The sequence below is a fragment of the Phascolarctos cinereus genome, unplaced genomic scaffold, assembly GCF_003287225.1.
Source record: "Phascolarctos cinereus isolate Bilbo 61053 unplaced genomic scaffold, phaCin_HiC Scaffold_1;HRSCAF=81, whole genome shotgun sequence".
Classification (NCBI taxonomy): Eukaryota; Metazoa; Chordata; class Mammalia; order Diprotodontia; family Phascolarctidae; genus Phascolarctos; species Phascolarctos cinereus.
Genome location: NW_027555514.1, coordinates 160,829,283 through 160,847,863, shown reverse-complemented (window position 1 = coordinate 160,847,863; position 18,581 = coordinate 160,829,283). Strand labels below are relative to the sequence as shown.

The 18,581-nt window shown below is 39.1% G+C and overlaps 1 protein-coding gene across 1 annotated transcript; it reads right to left on the bottom strand.

The window, feature by feature from the left end:
* Positions 1-620: 620 nt before the first annotated feature.
* On the bottom strand, positions 621-16,746 carry PHYH (phytanoyl-CoA 2-hydroxylase). The gene is made up of 9 exons (XM_020999757.2): positions 16,516-16,746; positions 13,173-13,231; positions 12,518-12,628; positions 11,874-12,042; positions 8,860-8,941; positions 7,538-7,719; positions 7,139-7,288; positions 4,644-4,775; positions 621-2,564 (listed from the first exon to the last, which is right to left on the bottom strand). The coding sequence occupies exons 1-9, from the start codon at positions 16,624-16,626 to the stop codon at positions 2,511-2,513; spliced, it is 1,050 nt and encodes a 349-aa protein (XP_020855416.1). The 5' UTR covers positions 16,627-16,746; the 3' UTR covers positions 621-2,510.
* Between the last annotated feature and the right edge of the window lie 1,835 nt (positions 16,747-18,581).

Sequence of the window (18,581 nt, the reverse complement as noted above, 5' to 3'; positions counted from 1 at the left end):
CCATAGTATGACCCTTTATGTCTAAATCATGGATCATTCTGACCTTATCTTAGTATATGGTATGAGATGTTGGCCCACACCTAGTTTTTGCCAAACTGTTTTCCAAGTTTCCATATTTCCATGCCATGGGCAGGAAATTTCCATTGATTGAGTAGGACAGAGCAAGTATATGGTCTTTGCACATCTTGTCCACAACTCTCCTGAGTGTGGGCTGAACCAGATGAAAATGTAATTGGGAAGTAAAGAAAATAAATAAAAATACAATAAAATATTATATAACTAAATATTACAAAAGTAATATTATTTTTTAAACTAAGTCACTAGGTAATCCACAGGGATTCTTATGTATGGTTTAGTGATCTCATTTCTATTTGGGTTTGACACAATTGGACTAGGATGTTGGACATTTCTAGTATGAAAGAATCTGGATATGAAAAGTTGCAAAAGAAATGAAAGGGCATTGTCATGAAGCAGGGAAAATAAGGCACGTCTAGAGCAGAAACAACAGTCTATTATAACAAAGGCCAAAAAAAAAAAAAAGGAAGGTCTTGGGGGCTACCATAGAGATGCAACCTGAGCAGTCAGCCATCTCCATCCTCCAGAACCTCTTTCAACTTCAGTCTGAGGTGACACGCTTTTATTCACATTGAGGCAGCCCAGAACTCACAGCATAAAGAGAGACACAAATAGCTGTTTCCCAGCTGTCAACAATTTAGGCATATCCCAGCTGTCAACAATTTTTGCTTCAAAATTCTTTACTTATGTTTATTCAGAGGTACATATATCCTAATTGAAGTTGCAATGCCAAAGGGCCTAATGTTCAAGGAAGACAATCTTGGTGACTTTGTGTTCTACTACCAGATGTTATACATAATGTGCAGATGTTTACTGATAAAACTGATTTCAAATATCCAAGGTATATACGTAATGCACAAAAATATTTAAGATTATGAGCCACTTCCCACTGGAAAAGTGGTCAAAGGATATGGCCAAATAGTTCTCAAAAGAATTATTAACAACTATATGAGAGAATGCTCCAAACTACTCATAAGAAAAATTTAAATCTAAACTGCTCTGGAGTATCACTTCATTAACAACAAATTGTCAAAAATGACAAATGATAGATATAGATCTTGGATAATGGCAACAATGTTGGAGAGGCTATGGAAAACAGACACAGTGATACACTGTTGACAGAGCTGTGAATTTGGGTAAGCATTCAGGAAGAAAAAATTGAAATTAGAATAAGATAGTATCTAAAATCTCCATATCCTTTGACCCAGGAATCTCACTGTTAAGCACATAGTCCAAGGAGGAGAACGACAGAAAGAAATGCTCCAGGTATACAAAATTACTCGTAGCAGTAATTTTTTTGTTGCAGCAAAGAACTGGAAACAAAGTAGATATTCATCACTTGAGGGAATGGCTAAACATAGGGATAATGATTTTATGTGACACTAATGAAATATGATATTGTTAATGAATATAAAAAATTTAAGGTAGAATGTAAAAACTTTTATGAACTGATTGAGTGATTGAACTGAAGCAAAGCAAGTAGAATCAGGAAAATAATATACACAAGGGGCAGCTAGGTGGCACAGTAGATAGACCATTGGCCCTGGAATCAGGAGGACCTGAATTCAAATCCAGCCTCAGACACTTGACACTAGCTGTGTGACCCTGGGCAAGTCACTTAACCCCAAAAGACTAGCACCCCCTCCCCAAAATAATATACACAATAGTTAAAATGCTGTATATGTAAGTGGAAAGATCAAAACCCAAAACTGAATGCTATATAATTAAAATAATCAAGCTTAAGCCTACAAGAGTTGAGGAAAAAGAACTTCACTCCCTTCTTTGCAGAAGTGGGAGACTATGAATACGGGAAATTGTATATATTGTCACTCAGTTGATGTGTTTGTTGGTTTTACTTAACTGCCTTTCCCCTCTTCTTTCTTTTCTATTCTTTGTTACATAAAATGGCTCCCTGGGGGAAGTAAAGGGGAGGAATATATGTGGAAGTAAAAGAAATACAAGTCAGTTGTGGAATGAGGCAGGTCTTTACTTTATTCCACAATCTTCCACTGATTAAAGAACTACCTGCTTAGAACAAGCTCTTAGCCTTTGTCTCCCTAAAGAAGCACCTGCAATAGATTTCCTCTAACAATGAAAACAATCAGCCATAATTTTTTATTGGCACCTACATAGTTTATAATTACAAAGATTCTGAACTCGGTAGGTTTTCTTTTGGCTAAGAGGTGCCCCCCCTTTTTTGAAGACTTGGATTACTCCGAAATTACACAAGCATTTTTATCAGGTGTGACACTAAGTTAAGCTTTTTATACTTTACATCTTTTAGTCTTTGTATTGCCAAAACAGTATAAAAGCAATGCAGACAATACTGCATACAACAAAGTGCTTTTTCATATTAGTATGTGATAACAAGGATCACTACATGTCATATAATAACATTCTCCATAGGCACCTGGTGTTGACTTTTGAGGAATACTTCAAAGATTGATTCTTTTTCCTTTCACAAGCCGTGCTCGCATCATCCAAGCATCCTAAAAATAATCCCCAACAGAAAGAGTTTAAATTCTTGAATAGCTGTACTGGTTAGTAAAGAAAATAAATTCTAACTTGGTCAAGAGTTAAAAAGGAACTTAAGGTTCATCTAGTCCAACCTGCTTGTATTAAGATGAGGAAACAGAGGCCAAGAGAGATGAAATAATCTGCCCAAAACCATAGAGGTAGTAAGTATATTAAGTGGCAGGTCTTCTAACTCTAAATCCAGAGATCTTTTCACTGGACCACAACCAAAGAAGGATAAAGCAGACATTGTGAAGAGTCAACCATAGGAGCAACAATGAAGAGAAGAAAGTGAAAGCAAAGGAGGGATAATTAATACAAAGAGGGACAGAGGGACTAAAGGTTCTAGCGAGGATGAAGAATAGTTTTAGGAAAACAAATGCAGGCAGAGTTGGAATGATAGGGGCTTTTGATAAGATGGAGAAATTTTAGTCTTCTTGATTGTGAAGACAGCACAGTCATGGTTAAGGATAAGATCAATGGTATGACCACCTCAGTAGGTGGAGTAGGGATACAGGACAGAAAACTGAGCGGGTTGATGAACCAGAAGGCCAGAGTGTTTGTGCATACTGAAGTCCCCAAGTTTAAAGGGGGGCTGGAATGAAGAAGAATCTGTGATTCAGATAATGAATTCCTTGAGAAAGGAGGGAGGCTTTTGATAACAACAGGAAGGATTAGATGGGGTGACATAGGGTAGATGGAATAAACCTCAAAGTGAGGAGACTGCTGAGTAAAGAGAGGGTCTAAAAATGGAAGTGAGGAGCAAGGAATTTGCCTATTCCTCTTCTTAGCTCCTCGTGCTGGTGCATGTGACAGAAAGCACATCCAATACTTGGTAGTACCTCAATGGCACAGTGGATAGAACACTGAATTTGAAGCAAGGAAGACCTGAGTTTAACCCTGCCTTAGATACTTAATCAAATGTGTGATCTTAGGCAAATCATTTAAATTTTCTCAGCATCGGTTTCATCAGCTATGAAATGGGGCAATAATAAAACCTTTCTACCTCAGAGGATTGTTGCAAAGATCAAATAAGATAATGTATGAGCTTAAAGGGCTATATGAAATACTAGCTGTTATTATCATTACTAGAGAGGGTTGCCAGGAACGTAGTATCTTCTGTAATGAGCCAGGTCTCCATTAGTGGTAGAACATGAGAGGAACACGAGAAGAAAAAAATCTAGAATGCAGAATGGATTAAGAACCAGAATCCTACAATATGTTGTTTACAAGAAACACATCTGAGACACAGAGTTACACACAGAGAAAAGGTAAGGGGCTAGAGCACAATTTATTATGCTTCAGCTGAAACAAAAAAAGCAGGGGTAGCAATCCTGATCTCAGACAAAGCAAAAGCAAAAACAGATCTAATTTAAAAAGATAAGAAAGGAAACTGTATCTTGCTGAAGGGAAGTTTGTTAATGACTGAATGAATGCTCCAGAGGTTACAATGGAAAGGGTAGGACAGAGCTGAAAAGAGACTTGGGAAAAGTCTTAAGGCAGAGGCAGATGGGAGTGAGAAAAACATAAGTCAGGTGAAACAACATTACAGGGGGCAGTTAGTTCCATAGGCTGGGACTGGAAATAAACCTGTGATTTCATTGGTACAGGTAACTTCCAGATGAGGAAACGCCCTCTACCAAGGCAACTCAATTTCTTCTCTCAACTTACAGTCTTAGAGAGTTACCTAGAACATTGAAAGGCTAAGGGACTTGCCTGAACTCACATAACCAGTAGATGACAGAGACAGGACTAGATAGAACCTAGGTCTTTTTGGTTTCCAGAGCAGCTCTCTACCGACTATACTGTACTTCCACTTCCATTAGAACAATGTTAAAAACTATTCCAAGAAAATCACTTTACATCATTCTTCTTCCATCATGACAATTAGATTTGGCATTAGAATGTATTACCAATGTTATTGTCAAAGGACAGGGCAATTTAATGCAGGGTCTACCTATATCTAAATTAAATACCATCAGGAACTACTTTTCATTTTTTAAAAAGAGAAATAAGGCCAGAGTTTTTCACCTTTTCATTTCATACAGACCTACCTTTAATTCGACATTGGCCACACCATGCTTTTTTTCTATTATGACTTGGAGTTCCTTCTCAATGTTTTCTTGACTGGTACCCTTCACATCAATGTAGTAGCAATCAGAACTGGCATAGTGACAGGAAATCGCCTGTATAAATTGGGCCAATTGATATAAAAAGAAATCCAATTATCACTAGCCCTGAGGGTCAATAAATGAATTACACAACTGAGTACTTCGCTTCTATCTTGGACTATGATTTAGCCTGTCCCTGCAGAGGAATTTTAAAAGCACATGCAGTTCTAAACTACACCCATTCTTTCCCCAAAAAGAACTGAAAGGGTTGGGTAACTATTCACACAACTTGGGTATTCTTAACATTTTTCATTGGCTCAGTATTCTCAATCTTCAAAAGATTCATCTATCTCCTTAAAACACTTAGCAGGAGAATGTAAGCTCTTTGAAGGCAGGGATTGTTTTATTTTGTCTTTGGATTCTCAAATACTGAGCACAGTGCCTGTACAATGCTGGCGTTTGATAAGTATTTGTTTTATTTTTGAATTATGGCTTATTGCAGTGGGAAGATTGTTGGATTCAGAGGTTCTAGGTTTGAATCCTAGCTCTGCCACCTACCACCTGAGTGACCTTGGGAAGTCACAACTGTCTAGCCTCAGTTTCCTCATCTGCAAAATAAGAAGGTTTGGCCTTGATGGCCCCTAATCCCCTTCCATCTCCAAAATTATTATCCTCTTAGCCATAGAAGTTATCTCACTGAGTTTATAATAGATTATTTCTTCAAAAGGTAATAAGGATAATAGTATAATTAAGGTGCTGTATTGGAAAATAACAAACATGCTACCAGATTAAAGAAATACTTAAAGCTCTGTTACAATCAACACATACTAATGATTGCTTCTCTCTGGCAGCAATAAATACAAATTTTGAACTCTCGCCTGCACCTAGAAAATGGAAATGGGAATCCAAATCCAAGTGACTGCAGTTAAACTAGAACATTATGAGAATTCTTCATAGTGTCATGAGAGTAATCACAACCTTCAGAGTGAATTTCCTCTCTGCCAGAAATGCTTCAGAGACCTACAGCAAGGGTTATTCATGGAACTTTAGGCACTAGTTGGCATTAAAAACACCTTTTTACCATGGTAAAGATAGTTAAGTCCTACTCTGATGCCTTATTGTGGTATGGATGTGACCCTGGGGTTCTTGAAGGTCATACCAAGAGAGTACAAGATAGAAAAATTTCACATAAGGAGTCAGGAAGAGGTTGGCTGAGGACCAGTCTAGAGCTAAACTCAGAGAAGCTCACCAGCCACAAAATGGGCCAGTAATGAATTAAGTGATAAATGAGATGATAAATTATTTTTGACCACAGAAAATCAGAGGAGTTGCAAGTCTACATTGTTGGAGAGGGAGGGTACCCACACAGATCTCTTAGAGCACTAGAGAAAGACACTGCCCTCTTTTTTGTCTTTGGTTCTGTCCACTGAAGCTGCCCAAGTCAAAGAATCAATCAAGTATTGATTAAGTATCTACTGTGTGCTGGGACTGTCTTTTGCCTTTTTTTTTTTTGTATCCCTACCTTAGCACAGGGCCTGGCACAAAGTAGGTACTTAAGAAATGCTTCCTGACTGACTGACTATGCCAGGCACTGGGAATGCAAATATACTCTCACAAGTAGTTTACAGTCTAACAGGACAGACAACAAGAAGAATGTATATAGAATGTTCCAAAACTCTTAGTGCAGTTTTAAGATCTGTACTAAGACTTTTGGGATGCCTTGTATAAGTGTGTGTGTGTGTGTGTGTGTGTGTGTGTGTGTGTGTGTATGTGTGCATGTGTATGTGTATGTATATGTATATATATATATATGAAATAAATACAAATAAAGAACAAAATTCAAATTAGCCAAATAGAAGGTAGTTTGACAGGGACAGCAGCAGCAGTTGGAGGAAGGGGTGTTCAGAGAAAGCTTCATGTAGAAGATAATGTTTGTTCTACATCTTGAAGGAAGAGGGATTTTATGAAGCAGTGGTGAAGAAGGAGTGCATTTCAGGTATGGAGAATAATCCATGCAAAGGCAAAGATGAGAGATGGAATGTCAAGTGTGAGGAGCAGAGAGAAGGCGAATTGGACTAGACCACAGAGTGCAGGAGAGGTAGTAAGGTCCTATAAAAATTCCAGATTAGGTTGTTATGCTTTGGCAATGATGTCATGTATTGTTCGCAGCATATACCAAATATTAAATGCAAAACAAAAATAAAGTAAGCAGTTTTTTCTGAGGAAATGAATGTCTGTTGATCAATGAGGCATACATAGAAATTGGTTCTTTATTGATAAAAGTAAGGGAATAAGCTTCCTTGTTAATAAAATAGACTAAAATCTTCACTTATTGATACTTTGTAATTATAATCAGAGTTCACATAGGTTTGGAATGCTATTTTAAAATTTGATTTACAAACTTATTTATAGTTAGAAGGGAAATTTTTGTTTGTTACCTTCCGGAACCCTTCAGTTCTATTTCTTCCAGATCCATGAATGAGTAAAGGATGGAAAAAAACAGTATCTCCCTTCTCCATCACAAGGTGAATTCTGGGTTGGTTTAAATCATAGTCTTGGACACCATGGAACATAATATTAACTCCCCCCTAGAATACAAAACAAACCATGTTTTAGACTTAGAAGAAGTAAAATAAATCAAACCAATGACTTAGAATGAGAAAATACTAGTCTTCTAATGTCTTCTCTTTCTCCAAATTTCAAAATACAGAATAATGCTTTGGTCCAAGAAAGGCCTTTCACTTGTCATGTCTTTTCAAAGAAAAATATCTTATAAGAAAAAAATTCTATTAACCTCTCTTGCTCTATTTTTGCATGCTCTCAATAGTCAGACCTACCTCCCATTTTGGATAGTCATGTGGTTCCAAGGAGCCCTTGTGTGTGCCTGGTAACACAACCAGGCAGCCATTGTTTCTATCAATATGTTCCATGGCAGTCCAAGCACAGACAATGGAATTGGGAGGCCTGAATGGAAAGTAGTGCAGGTCCTGATGGAAGGGATGGCGAGAAGTCTTCTTACCTGGAACGGAACCCAACCCATATGTTAGAAGAAGCTCTAGCCTCAGAACTCCTCAGCTTTCCCTACACAAACAGCCAATATTCACTCCTGTAAAGAGTTTGTATTATAAAGAAATATGTATCCTAGAAAAATATAAAATATAAAGAAATATAATCATGGGAATAACAATCAGTGCAGCTTGGAAGGTGAAGTATTCTGGAGGACTTTCAATGAGACTTGACTTCAAATACCAGATATGACAATAAGATGCTGATTAGGAAAATGTGGCCAGGCCCCACCAGATTTCAGAAGAATGTGATTTGATGGGGAGGCACATAAGCTGTGGTCAGTAATGTTGCACACTTTGATTTCATACACAAATCCCACTGAACCTGCCTCTGGATTCGCCCTTGGCTAAGCTTACCCTCAGCCTCAAAGTCCTTGGAGAGCCCCTATGGTGAGGATTTGCCTGGTCACTTATAACTCTCTGAGCCATCTTCTAAAAGGCTAGGTTATTAATAGCAGTGGAACATGATCTATTCTTCTACTTTCGACCTACTCCAATGCCTCATTATAGTGTGGCCAGGAGCCTCGGCTCTAAAAAGCAATGCCAATGGAGAACAGGCTTTGACAAGTGCTATCAAAACATGAAAGCCTTTGAGTATGGGCCTAAGGGATATCCCATGTGTCTAGGGTCCAGGGACTAGCCTAGCTAGGGTTAGCAAGCCTCCTCACTAGGTCAGTCACAGGACAGGTTTTTGGCTACTAGAATTCTCCTGAAGCCCTATGAAGTTATTTAAACATTGTCATCTTGCCTTGGATTGGAAGCAGCATCTATCCCAAAGAAATCAGAGATCAAATGAGTGGGCTAGATAAGTACTTCCAGTGCTATGAAACCTAAGGAAGTAATAGCAGCCATGGACAAATAAATATCTGAGACTGTCACACTTTGATTTTATAACAATTGTAATTTTAAATTGTATTTAAAAGGATACACATATGCCCCCAAATTACTAATTGTTAGGGCTGACTGCTTCAATGGGTGTAGGCCGGGATGTTGATTTTACTTCAATTTTTATAATACAACCAGTATATCTTTCCTGATCCCCATTCCACAGGTCCCTCACCAACTAGCCCTTAATGTAAATAAAAGCTCTTTACCAGAATCTGGAGGCTTGTTTATCAGCATTGTATGCATAGCCATGACATTGGGTCCAGTGAAACACTCGACATATTTAACAATCTGAGATAGGGAAAGGAAAAAGCTCATGAGAAACTAAAGGCATAGATCATAGCACAGAGTTAAGTTTCAACTCTCTGCATTAAATCCAAAACAACAACGTCAGTAGCCCACATTTCTATGGTTCTTTACGGCTCCTCACAACAGCCCAGTGAGGTAAATTCTATTATTATTCCCATTTTACAGATGAAGAAACTAACTCTCAGAGAATCTGAATGACTTAGGATCATAGATTTAGATCTGAAAGCGATCTTAGAAGCCAGAGTCTAACTCTCTCATCTAATAAATGAGGAAAATGAGAGAAATAAAGTGATTTATCCAGGATCACACAGCTAATAAGTGTTTAAGTTAGGACTTTAGCTCAGGTGTTCCTGACTCCAAGCAAAGCCTTCTCTCCATTGCTAGGGCACACAGCTTGTAAATGTTTGAAGTGGATTTCAAGTCCCAATAAAAAAAAAATTATTCCTCCCAAAATGTTTATTTGGCTCTAGGATGCATTTCTGTACTTCTTTGACTAGCTATAGGTGATATAAGCAAGGCTTCAAAAAAGAACTCAAAATTGAAATAAAATAGGCAGGAAGGGAAAAGAATTATTGCCTTTTTTAGAATAAATTTTTATTCACATCTTTTGTTTTTATATCACCTATTTCCCACTGTATCCTTCTCTCTACTTCATTCTAGAGATTGGTCCCTTATAATAAGGTATGAAGAATGAAAAAAAATGCATAAAACAACTAAATAAGATAGTAAGAAAGTCTGACATGATCCACAGCATATCACACCCACAGTCTTCCACTTCTGCAGAATATGGGAGAAGTGTCGTCTCATATCACTTCTTTGGGGACAAACTCAGTCATTATAATTATATAGTGAATATAGAATTGTTGTTGCTGTTCAGTCATTTCAATCATGTCCAACTCTCCATGACCCTATTTGGGGTTTGCTTTGATGGTTTGCTATTTCCATCTCTGGCATATTTTTACAGACGAGAAACTGAGGCAAACAAGGTTAAGTGACTTGCCAAGGGTCAGACAGTTAGTAAGTGTCTGATGCCAGATATGAACTCAGGAAGGTGAGTCTTCCTGATTCCCAGCCTGGCACTCTGTCCACTGCGCCACCTAGCTGCCCTGAATATAGAATTACATAACACAAAATTAAATAATGATGACAAAATGAGTTTCAATTGTTTTGTTGCTAAGGCATAATTTAAACACCATCATTAAACCATTAGCACATCATAATGCATAATTACTTGTTAATCTTTTCATTCACATGTTGTTTTCCTGGTTCTTCTTATTCCATTTCTGACCAGTTGTAGTTTTACTTTTTAACCCTTTTTAATGACACAAGGTTCTTCTTAAGCTGGTTACACAAGATGGTGATGGCACAAAACAAGGAACTTTCTTTAAGTCCATTTTGGGAACAAGCCAGAGTGGAGCAATTACTGTTGTCAGTCTTTACCCAGTAATAGACAGACTTGGTCTCCAGTTATTCTAAAAGCTATCATGAAATTCTAAAACCAAATCTATTTTAATCTTCTAATGTAAGAGGAGAAAAGGAGGGAGGGAAGGAAGGAAGAGTACAATCAACTGATTAAAAAAATAAAGATAGTTCTGAGCAAATAACAAAGTATCAGGGTTGCACAACTCTGATATGTGCTGGAGTTTAGATCTGTGTTGCTTTGTTCTTTACCCCAGACAAAGAGTATTTTACACTACCATTAATGACTTCTCATTATTATGACAATGGCATTTCTCCTAACCTCTACTTCTTAGAATCCCCAGTTTCCTTCAAAACTCAGCTCAAATGCCATCTCCTGTAAGAGGCCCTTTCTGAGTTTCCTTCAGTTCTTCTGCCACTGTGGCTATTGTCCCCCTCCAAAATTACCTTGCATATACTTGCAGATGTAAATGTTTTCTCCTCTGATAAACTTCTTGAGAGGAAGAACTGTTTCCTTTTTGTCTGTTTATGAATCCTTAGGCCGAGCACAGTTTCTGACATAGAGTACATACCTAACAAATGCTTATCGAGTGATGGGGAACTTAAAGGATTCTAAAACCCTTTCCTGACAACACTCCTGTGATATAGGTAAAATAAATAGTATTATCCACATTTTATGGAAGGAGGAATTCAGGCTAACCAAGGCTGAGTGACGTGTCAATGGACATTCTGGTTTCAATTCACAGGAAGATCTCCTGACTGAAAGAAGACAGACTCAAAATGCAGAATGAGACATACATTTTTTTTTTTGACACAATTTTTTGGACATCCAATGAAGGAATTTGATTTGTTAGACTATGCATATTTGTCAGAAGGGTTTTGCTTTTCTTTTTGAAATGAGGAGGGAGAGAAAATAAATGCTTATTAATTAATTAAAAATTTAAAAATTTAAATTCATAGCAAATATTAGGCTAATCATGCTTACTCAAGCCAAAACATATCCTTTTTCCCTCCTCTGGGGACAGTATTTGGAAAGTTAGGGAAGTCCCGAAATCAATAATAAAACCTGGGCTTTCAGTGCTTTAAAGTTTACAAAGCACTTTTCCCCCCACACCGTTCCTGTGAGAAAGGAAGTACCAGTATTATTTCCTCCATTTTACAGAAGAAGAAAACAAGGCTTAGGGAGACTGAGCACAAAGCTAGTAAGTGAGGCAGCTGAGACTCCAATCTAGGTTACTCCTCATCCCAAGTCCAGTATACTTTCCACAATACCACACTAGTCTTCAACTTAACATAAGTAAAAAAGTCTCCATTTCCCTCCACCATGGAACATTCTCCCAGCACTAATGAAGTCTAGGGCCATAGGTGTAAAGGGTTTCGGCGCTAGGAAAAAATAATAGATCACAAAAGTTGTAAGCAAGACAACTGTCATTTTAAAAAATAAAGTCTGTAGGTTTTTTTAAAAATAAAAACAAAACAAGGCAAAGCTTTTAACCTGAGGCAGGGTGCAATAACTGAAGAGTTCTTCATCATTCTGAAAATTCTGGATTTTTGTAGTTATATTCTCATGTGGAGAAAGGGCTATTTTTGCGATGGTCACATCCTTCATGATGTCTAATCCTAGGGGTTTCACTTCCTTTCTGCAGATCCTTTCAAACTGGGCCCTGGACAAATCAAATTAAAGATGACATCATCCTTTGGAACACCACAGAATTGATATCTTAACAGCGCAGCACTGCTTATTGACTGCATCCACTCAAGGATTCCATTTCAGTAGACACATTTAGGAAGTTTTCAAGGGGCCTTCAAAGATCTCTTCACCTATAGCTTATCTGTATCCAAACCCAAAAAGAAATGCTACCAAGATTGGAAAAGAAAATGGTGGATGACTTTGCTGCCCTCTGCTGTCACAATCATTTAACAGAATCAGGACTGAAATTCACCACCAGGGCCAAAATGCCCGAAGATATTGTTGACAAAGTACCTACAGTGGTGTTACTGAGAGACATGTCCTCCCACTAAATGCTTAAAGCCCAAGCCATAAAGAAGCCTCAGAAACCCTAGACAAACTAATGTTAGTAATCTTTATTCCATTTGTGTTATAGTATTAAAAAATAAAATAAAATGGCTGTACTGTACCTATAGCGTTGAATATCTGCTTCAGACACTAGTTTTTTTATGACCAGGAAACCATTGTCCTCATAAAATTGCCTCTGTTCTAGGGTTAAGACATTATTATCCACAGTGTACCTAGAGGGGAAAGTGGAGGGAGAGATGAGGTGGTGGGGAGAAGAGGACATGAGAGAACAGGGAGGGAAGGGGGGAAGCATATCAATAATTTTGAAGATGATGTATTTTCATTTTGGTTGAATGTGAATTACAGGACTGCATTAAAATGCACTCCATAAACATGAAGGGATCCCCTTTTAAAAAGTAATTTAAGAAGGACAGAATAAAAATATTGCTCAGTATACTAATATAATCAAGACACAGACTAATTTCAATATCATATTCGTCACTCCTGAAAGATATAGTCACCATACTGCATAGTTTGTGACATTTTCTCTTCCTTCTGAATTATAAGCCATTTCTTAGCAACTAAACTGAAACAGGTTTCTCTAAAAGAGCTGTCAGAATACCATATCAATTAAAATATGTCTGGTGATTTGAAATTATGTATAATAAAAATTCTAATCAGGCAAAGAGCTACTTAGTTCTCCTAGCATTAACTACTACATAAATTGCAATTATGTACACAGCATTATTTTTTAAAATTAAGTAAAACAGCACTTACTGGAATTTCTGAGGATGGAAACCGAGACGTACAACATCAGCTGAAGTCGGGTAAGCTGCCTAATGTACAGATTAAGTTAAATAAAATAATACTCAAAGGCAAAATCTTTCCCATTAACAACATATGTATTCTCTTTATCTTTAGAGATGGAAGTGCCTGAGAGATCCTTGAGCCCAGGGGTTTTAGCCTTTTTTGTGTCACAGTCCTCTATGGCAGTCTGCCAAGTTTATGGACCCTGTCTCAGAATTAGGTTTTTCAAATGCATAAAATAGGATAAATAGAAAATAGCAGAATAATAAATAGAAAATAATAAAATAGAAAAAATGCATAAAATAGAATACATAGGACTATAAAGGAAACTAATGCTACAAAAGTACAGTTAAAATATTTTTAAAAAAACAAGTTCATCAATGCTAGATAAAGAACCTCTGACATTCTAGTCTACACTAGTTGTTTAACTGATGAAGGCTCTAAGGCCAAGAAATGTGAACTGAATGAAACTAAGTCACACAGAGAGTTCAAAGTAGATCTTCTGGCCTCCAGTTACACCATATTCATTCTCCTACATCATACACTGCCTCTTCAGCCTGGCCTTGGGTTGAACACAGAAAGATTGTTTCCAGTCCACATTATCTAATCTAATTTTGAATAACCTGAAGAATATAATGGCCTTTCCAAAGTTCCAAATGTTTACATATGAGGAGACATAAACACTCTCTAAATTTGGTATCCAATTTAGTAGGAGTCTAGAGAAAAAAAAATTGGAAGTAATCAGGCAGGGTCTGAAAAAATAAAAAGTAAATGAGAGAAAGATAAACACTGAATCCCAGAACACAATCTAGCTGGAAGGGAAGCATTAGTTAACAAGGTTCTATTTCCAGCTTTATGACTGAATCACTAAATAACTTTATGAAGGCAGTCTATATATTAAGTCTTACAAAGTTATCTGCATTAAATAACTCCTTCAACAAATTCAATTCAATCATTTATTAAGTGCCTACTGAGTTCAAGGTAGTGTGCTAAGTAAGGGGGATACCTAAAGAGGTGAAACATGCACTGCTCAGCTATAAAATAGGTTGAAATTAGACAGTGAATAGCCTCGAATGTCAGGATTAGGAGTTTATACTTTATTTGGCAGGTAATGGGGAGCCATCACAGGTCTTTGAGTAAGGGAAGTGACGTGACCATCTTGGTGCATAAGGAAGATTACTTGGGCAGTAGTGCGAAGGCTAGATTGTCAGGGAGGAAGACTGGAAACACAAAGACTACGTAGGAAGTTATTCTAATACTTCAGTCAAGAAGAGATGGGGTCCTGAATTAGAAAGGATGCAGTGAAGTATAAAAGAGGAAAGGATAGACGAAGACACCTTGGAGATAACATGACAAGTTGTGGTGACTGTTTATGTAGCTGAAGGAAAGAATGGAGTCAACCATAACTATATAGTTATGAAGCGGGGTGACCAAGAGGACTTCAACAAAAATGGAGAAGTTAGAGGGACAGGTTTCTTGTAGTAGATAATGAATTCAGTTTTGAACAAGCTGAAGGTGAGGTGGCAGCAGGACAATCTGAAAGCAATACACAATGGGAGTTCTGGGAAGAAGTGGGATAGAAGTATTGATTTGATAGTTGTCCATGGATAGGTGAGATCAGCATGCTACAATAGAAAGGGCATTGACTCTGGAGTCAGAGAAGCTGCTTCTGATGCCTATTGCCTTCATGACAAGTAGTTTAATCATCTTGGGCCAACGTTCCTCATTGTAAAATACAGGATGCAGCAGCTATGGCTCCTTTCAGTTCTAGATCTACAAACCTATGAACAAGAATAGAGAATAGAGCTACAGACAGAAATTGGGGCACAGACACTCATGTTGAAGAAGTGGAAGAATGAGGAGCTATCAAAGCAAAGAGAGGAAAGGAGGTAAAGTAAACCAGAATGTGAAAGCGAAGCTCAGAATACAGAATATAGAAGAAAGCACTGGTTAGGTAGTGGGATTTTTCCTAGATCAAAACAAAAACCCAGGCAGAGTTATTAATCAGACTTGCCAAAGCATGCCCTCAATACTAGTGACATGATCTGGCAAAATAATCACAGAACCATAGAATCTCAGCTTTGGAAGGAACCTTAGAAGTCATCTGCTCTTAAGATCATAGACCTAGAGTGGGAAGGGCCCTCAGGGCCAACTATTTCAAACCCTCATCTTACAGATGAGTAAACTGAGGATCCTGGAAATTAAGTGACCCAGACATCTGGGGAAACCTTCCATTTATTCCTTCCAGCTCAAATTTTCACTATTGATAATAGAGAAAAAGATGATTTTAAGTGGGTAATTTCTCTTTTACTGTGAAATAATATTTCTTAAATATTACACAGAAAGAGCCAGTGGAAACTAGTGAAGTATATACACTGCCTTAAAAAATTGCTAAGGCAAAACCTTCAACTTGAGATATCCAGGAGGGAAATACAATCTTTAAGACTGCATGACTTTACACAAGTCATTACACTACTTTGGGCCTCAATTTCCTAGAGAAGATACCTTGGAAAGGGTATAGAGAACCATCTAAAAAAATCAACAAAAGGACTCAAGACTGTCAGGGATTTTTTTAGCCCTTGAGCTGACAGAATCTGAGATCACATTCGTAATCTTGGTGCCCTCTAACCTGGGAACCTCCAAGGAACCATTCAGTTTGGGGTCAGATGCTCACTCCTCTGACCATCAAAAATATAAACCATTTATGACATTCTTAGGGCTTCAGCCAACCAGGAAGGGAAATTAGCAAAAGTACCAACAGATGAAGTGACTGAGTCCAAAAAAAGCTATGGACCAATCCAATTACAACGACTGCTTCTAAGCCTAGGGGCAGAGGGGCCTACAGGACCTCTGTCATATAAGGCGGAGCAAAAGAATACAGAGAAAGATCTAGCACGAGGAAAACAAAACGGTCCAGGAGGTCAAGAGTAAGAGAGTCAGTCAGAAGAGACCAGTGGAGCAGGAAGGAGGTCGTCAAGCGGCCCTTCACAGCACCCAATGGCCTGGTGGCCTAAACAATTCTTAAACCATTAGCCACAAGATAAACAAACCCGGGCAGGAGGGCAGAGTGTGAAAAGGGGAAGAGCACTGGCCGCGAATTAACCATCCCTTGCCCTCTGGAACGTCAGTGAAAGAGGCTCCTGGGTTTAAGCACAGATGCCGGGGGAAGAAGGGGAAAGAAGCGGATGCGGCCCGAGCTGCCATCGCTTCTATCCTCTCTGTGCCAGTGCGCGCACCTAAGCAGCCTTGCTCGGGCTCCAGGCTCGGCCCGGGCCCTGGGCGCCGGCGCGCGCAGCGACCTTTGGAAGGATACGATAGCCGGGGCCGCAGAGCCCTGGAGGTGTCCAAGCAGGATCTGGAGGCGGGCTGTGGAGGTTCCCCCAGCTCGCCCCGAGTACTTGACGTTCAGAGCAGTGGCAGCCATCCCTGCTGCAGGAGGAAAGCAAGGAGCGGGGCGGACAGAACCAGGACGAGGGACCCAGCCACCGTCTTACTTAACCTGCTCCCCAGCTCCGCCTCCCTGGGAAAGAGGAGCGCAGGCGCACCAGTCCTACCTGGAGCCGTGCCAGAGCCGGAGCAGGAGGGCGAAGGGGCGGAGGGCGGACCTGGAAGCCGAAAGGGCTTAGCCAACCGGGCTGGGTCCTCTGAAGGTTAGAACTAGCGGTACTTGGTCCCGGCGCCCTGTGAGACTAAAGATGGGTGCCGCGTGCACTTTGACATGTTAGAAAGTTACGGTGCGTAAATAGAAAAGACAGCGACAGCTCGCTTGCCACAGTAGGCTCTGAAGTCAGGATATGGCCTCAAATTCTGGCGCTGTGCCACTTGCTAGCTGTGTGTGATTGTGAGCTTCTCTGGGCTTCCTTTTCCTCATCTGGGCTTGGATCAGCTCTCAAGCTGTGACCCATCCTCCAACCCCATTACCTTTAGTGCTGAATGGAAACGGGCAGATGTCGGCTGGAGGAACCCCAGGTTTTATTTCCCTGTGCATCGCCCTTTGTCAAAATGTATGTACCGTTGCTTATTTTTGCCATGACCCAAATTATTCTCACAAGGGCCAGAAACTCCTCAAGCCCTTTTTCATTTCCTTCTTTCCTCCCACTTTCCCAAAAACTTCTTGCCATCATGGGAACCAGAGCTTAACATAGGTAATAGGGTTTTCTCAGGACAATTAGCCATTTCTTAAGCGCACAAGAGAAAGGATAAACAAACGTCTTTAGCATGCCGAGAGAAGAGAATCTTTTTGCTTACTATTTAAGCCCTGAGAGAAGATTGTGGAACTCCCTACTGTCCTCAGCTGATACGTATGTGATGCTCACTAGAAAACCTTGACAATTGTAACTTGTATAGTAAAGCATAGTCCTTTGAGGCAGGCAGTGAAAGTGTTATTATAACCATTTTACAGCTAAACAAATTGAGGCTCACAGAGTCACAGAGTCATAGAATCTCAGAGTTGGAAGGGACCTTAGAGGTCAATTAGCTCAACCTGTATCTGAACAGAAATCCCCTCCAATAATAATAATAATGATAACTTGTGTATCTATAAAGATGAAAGGTTTCCACTGTGCTTTCCTCACAACAATAATAGCCAACAAATGGCTAGTATCTTTAATTCTCACAACAACCCTGGGAAGTAGGTGCTATTATCCCCATTTTATATATGAGAAAACTGAGACAAATAGTCACAACCAGCAAGAGTCTGAGTCTGGATTTGAACTCAAGTGTTACTGACTCCCAATTTAGTGATCCACATTACTTCATTTCAACAAGTATGTATTAAGTGCCTACCATGTGCAAAAACAACAACAGTGTGCCAGCCACTGGAGATAGGATAGATAAGACATAAACCCTAGTCTTAAGGAGTTTATAATTCAACAGACACAAGTACAGGCAAAGACAAATACAGAAATAATTTTGATACAAGGGAGAGTGAGGTAAGTGCAAAGGAGAGATCCAGGCAAAGAGTTAGAAGTCTGAGGAAGGATGATAGGGTCATAGAGTTAGAAGTGGAAAGAACCATAGTGGTTATCTAGTACAACCTCCTCATTTTACGGATGAGGAAACTAAAGTTCATGGGTTAAGTGACTTGTCCACAGCTGGACAGGAAGTAAAGAGTAGAGCCGGTATCGGAACCCAGTCAGAACTTGTGCTATCCAGTGTTAATCTTAGCTAATTTGGGACAGAATCACCATCAGTGTGGTCTCTAGTGATCAGAGGGACCATAACATATCTAGAATTGGAAGGAACCCCAGAGATCCTTTTCTCAAACTCCCTCATTTTACAGATGCAGAAACTAAAATTTCTTCACACAGGTAGGTTAAGTGTCTTGCACAAAGTCACTTGATAAAATCTTTGCTTTGACAACTCAGAAATCAGTCAAAA

Coding starts and splice junctions, on each gene's coding strand:
- PHYH (XM_020999757.2), bottom strand. CDS start 16,626: ATGGCTGCCACTGCTCTGAACGTCAAGTACTCGGGGCGAGCTGGGGGA. Junction 8,942..11,873: donor GTTATTGCACCCTGCCTCAG/GTTAAAAGCTTT, acceptor TCCCTATCTCAG/ATTGTTAAATATGTCGAGTG. Junction 4,776..7,138: donor GAACTGAAGGGTTCCGGAAG/GTAACAAACAAA, acceptor CAATTTATACAG/GCGATTTCCTGTCACTATGC.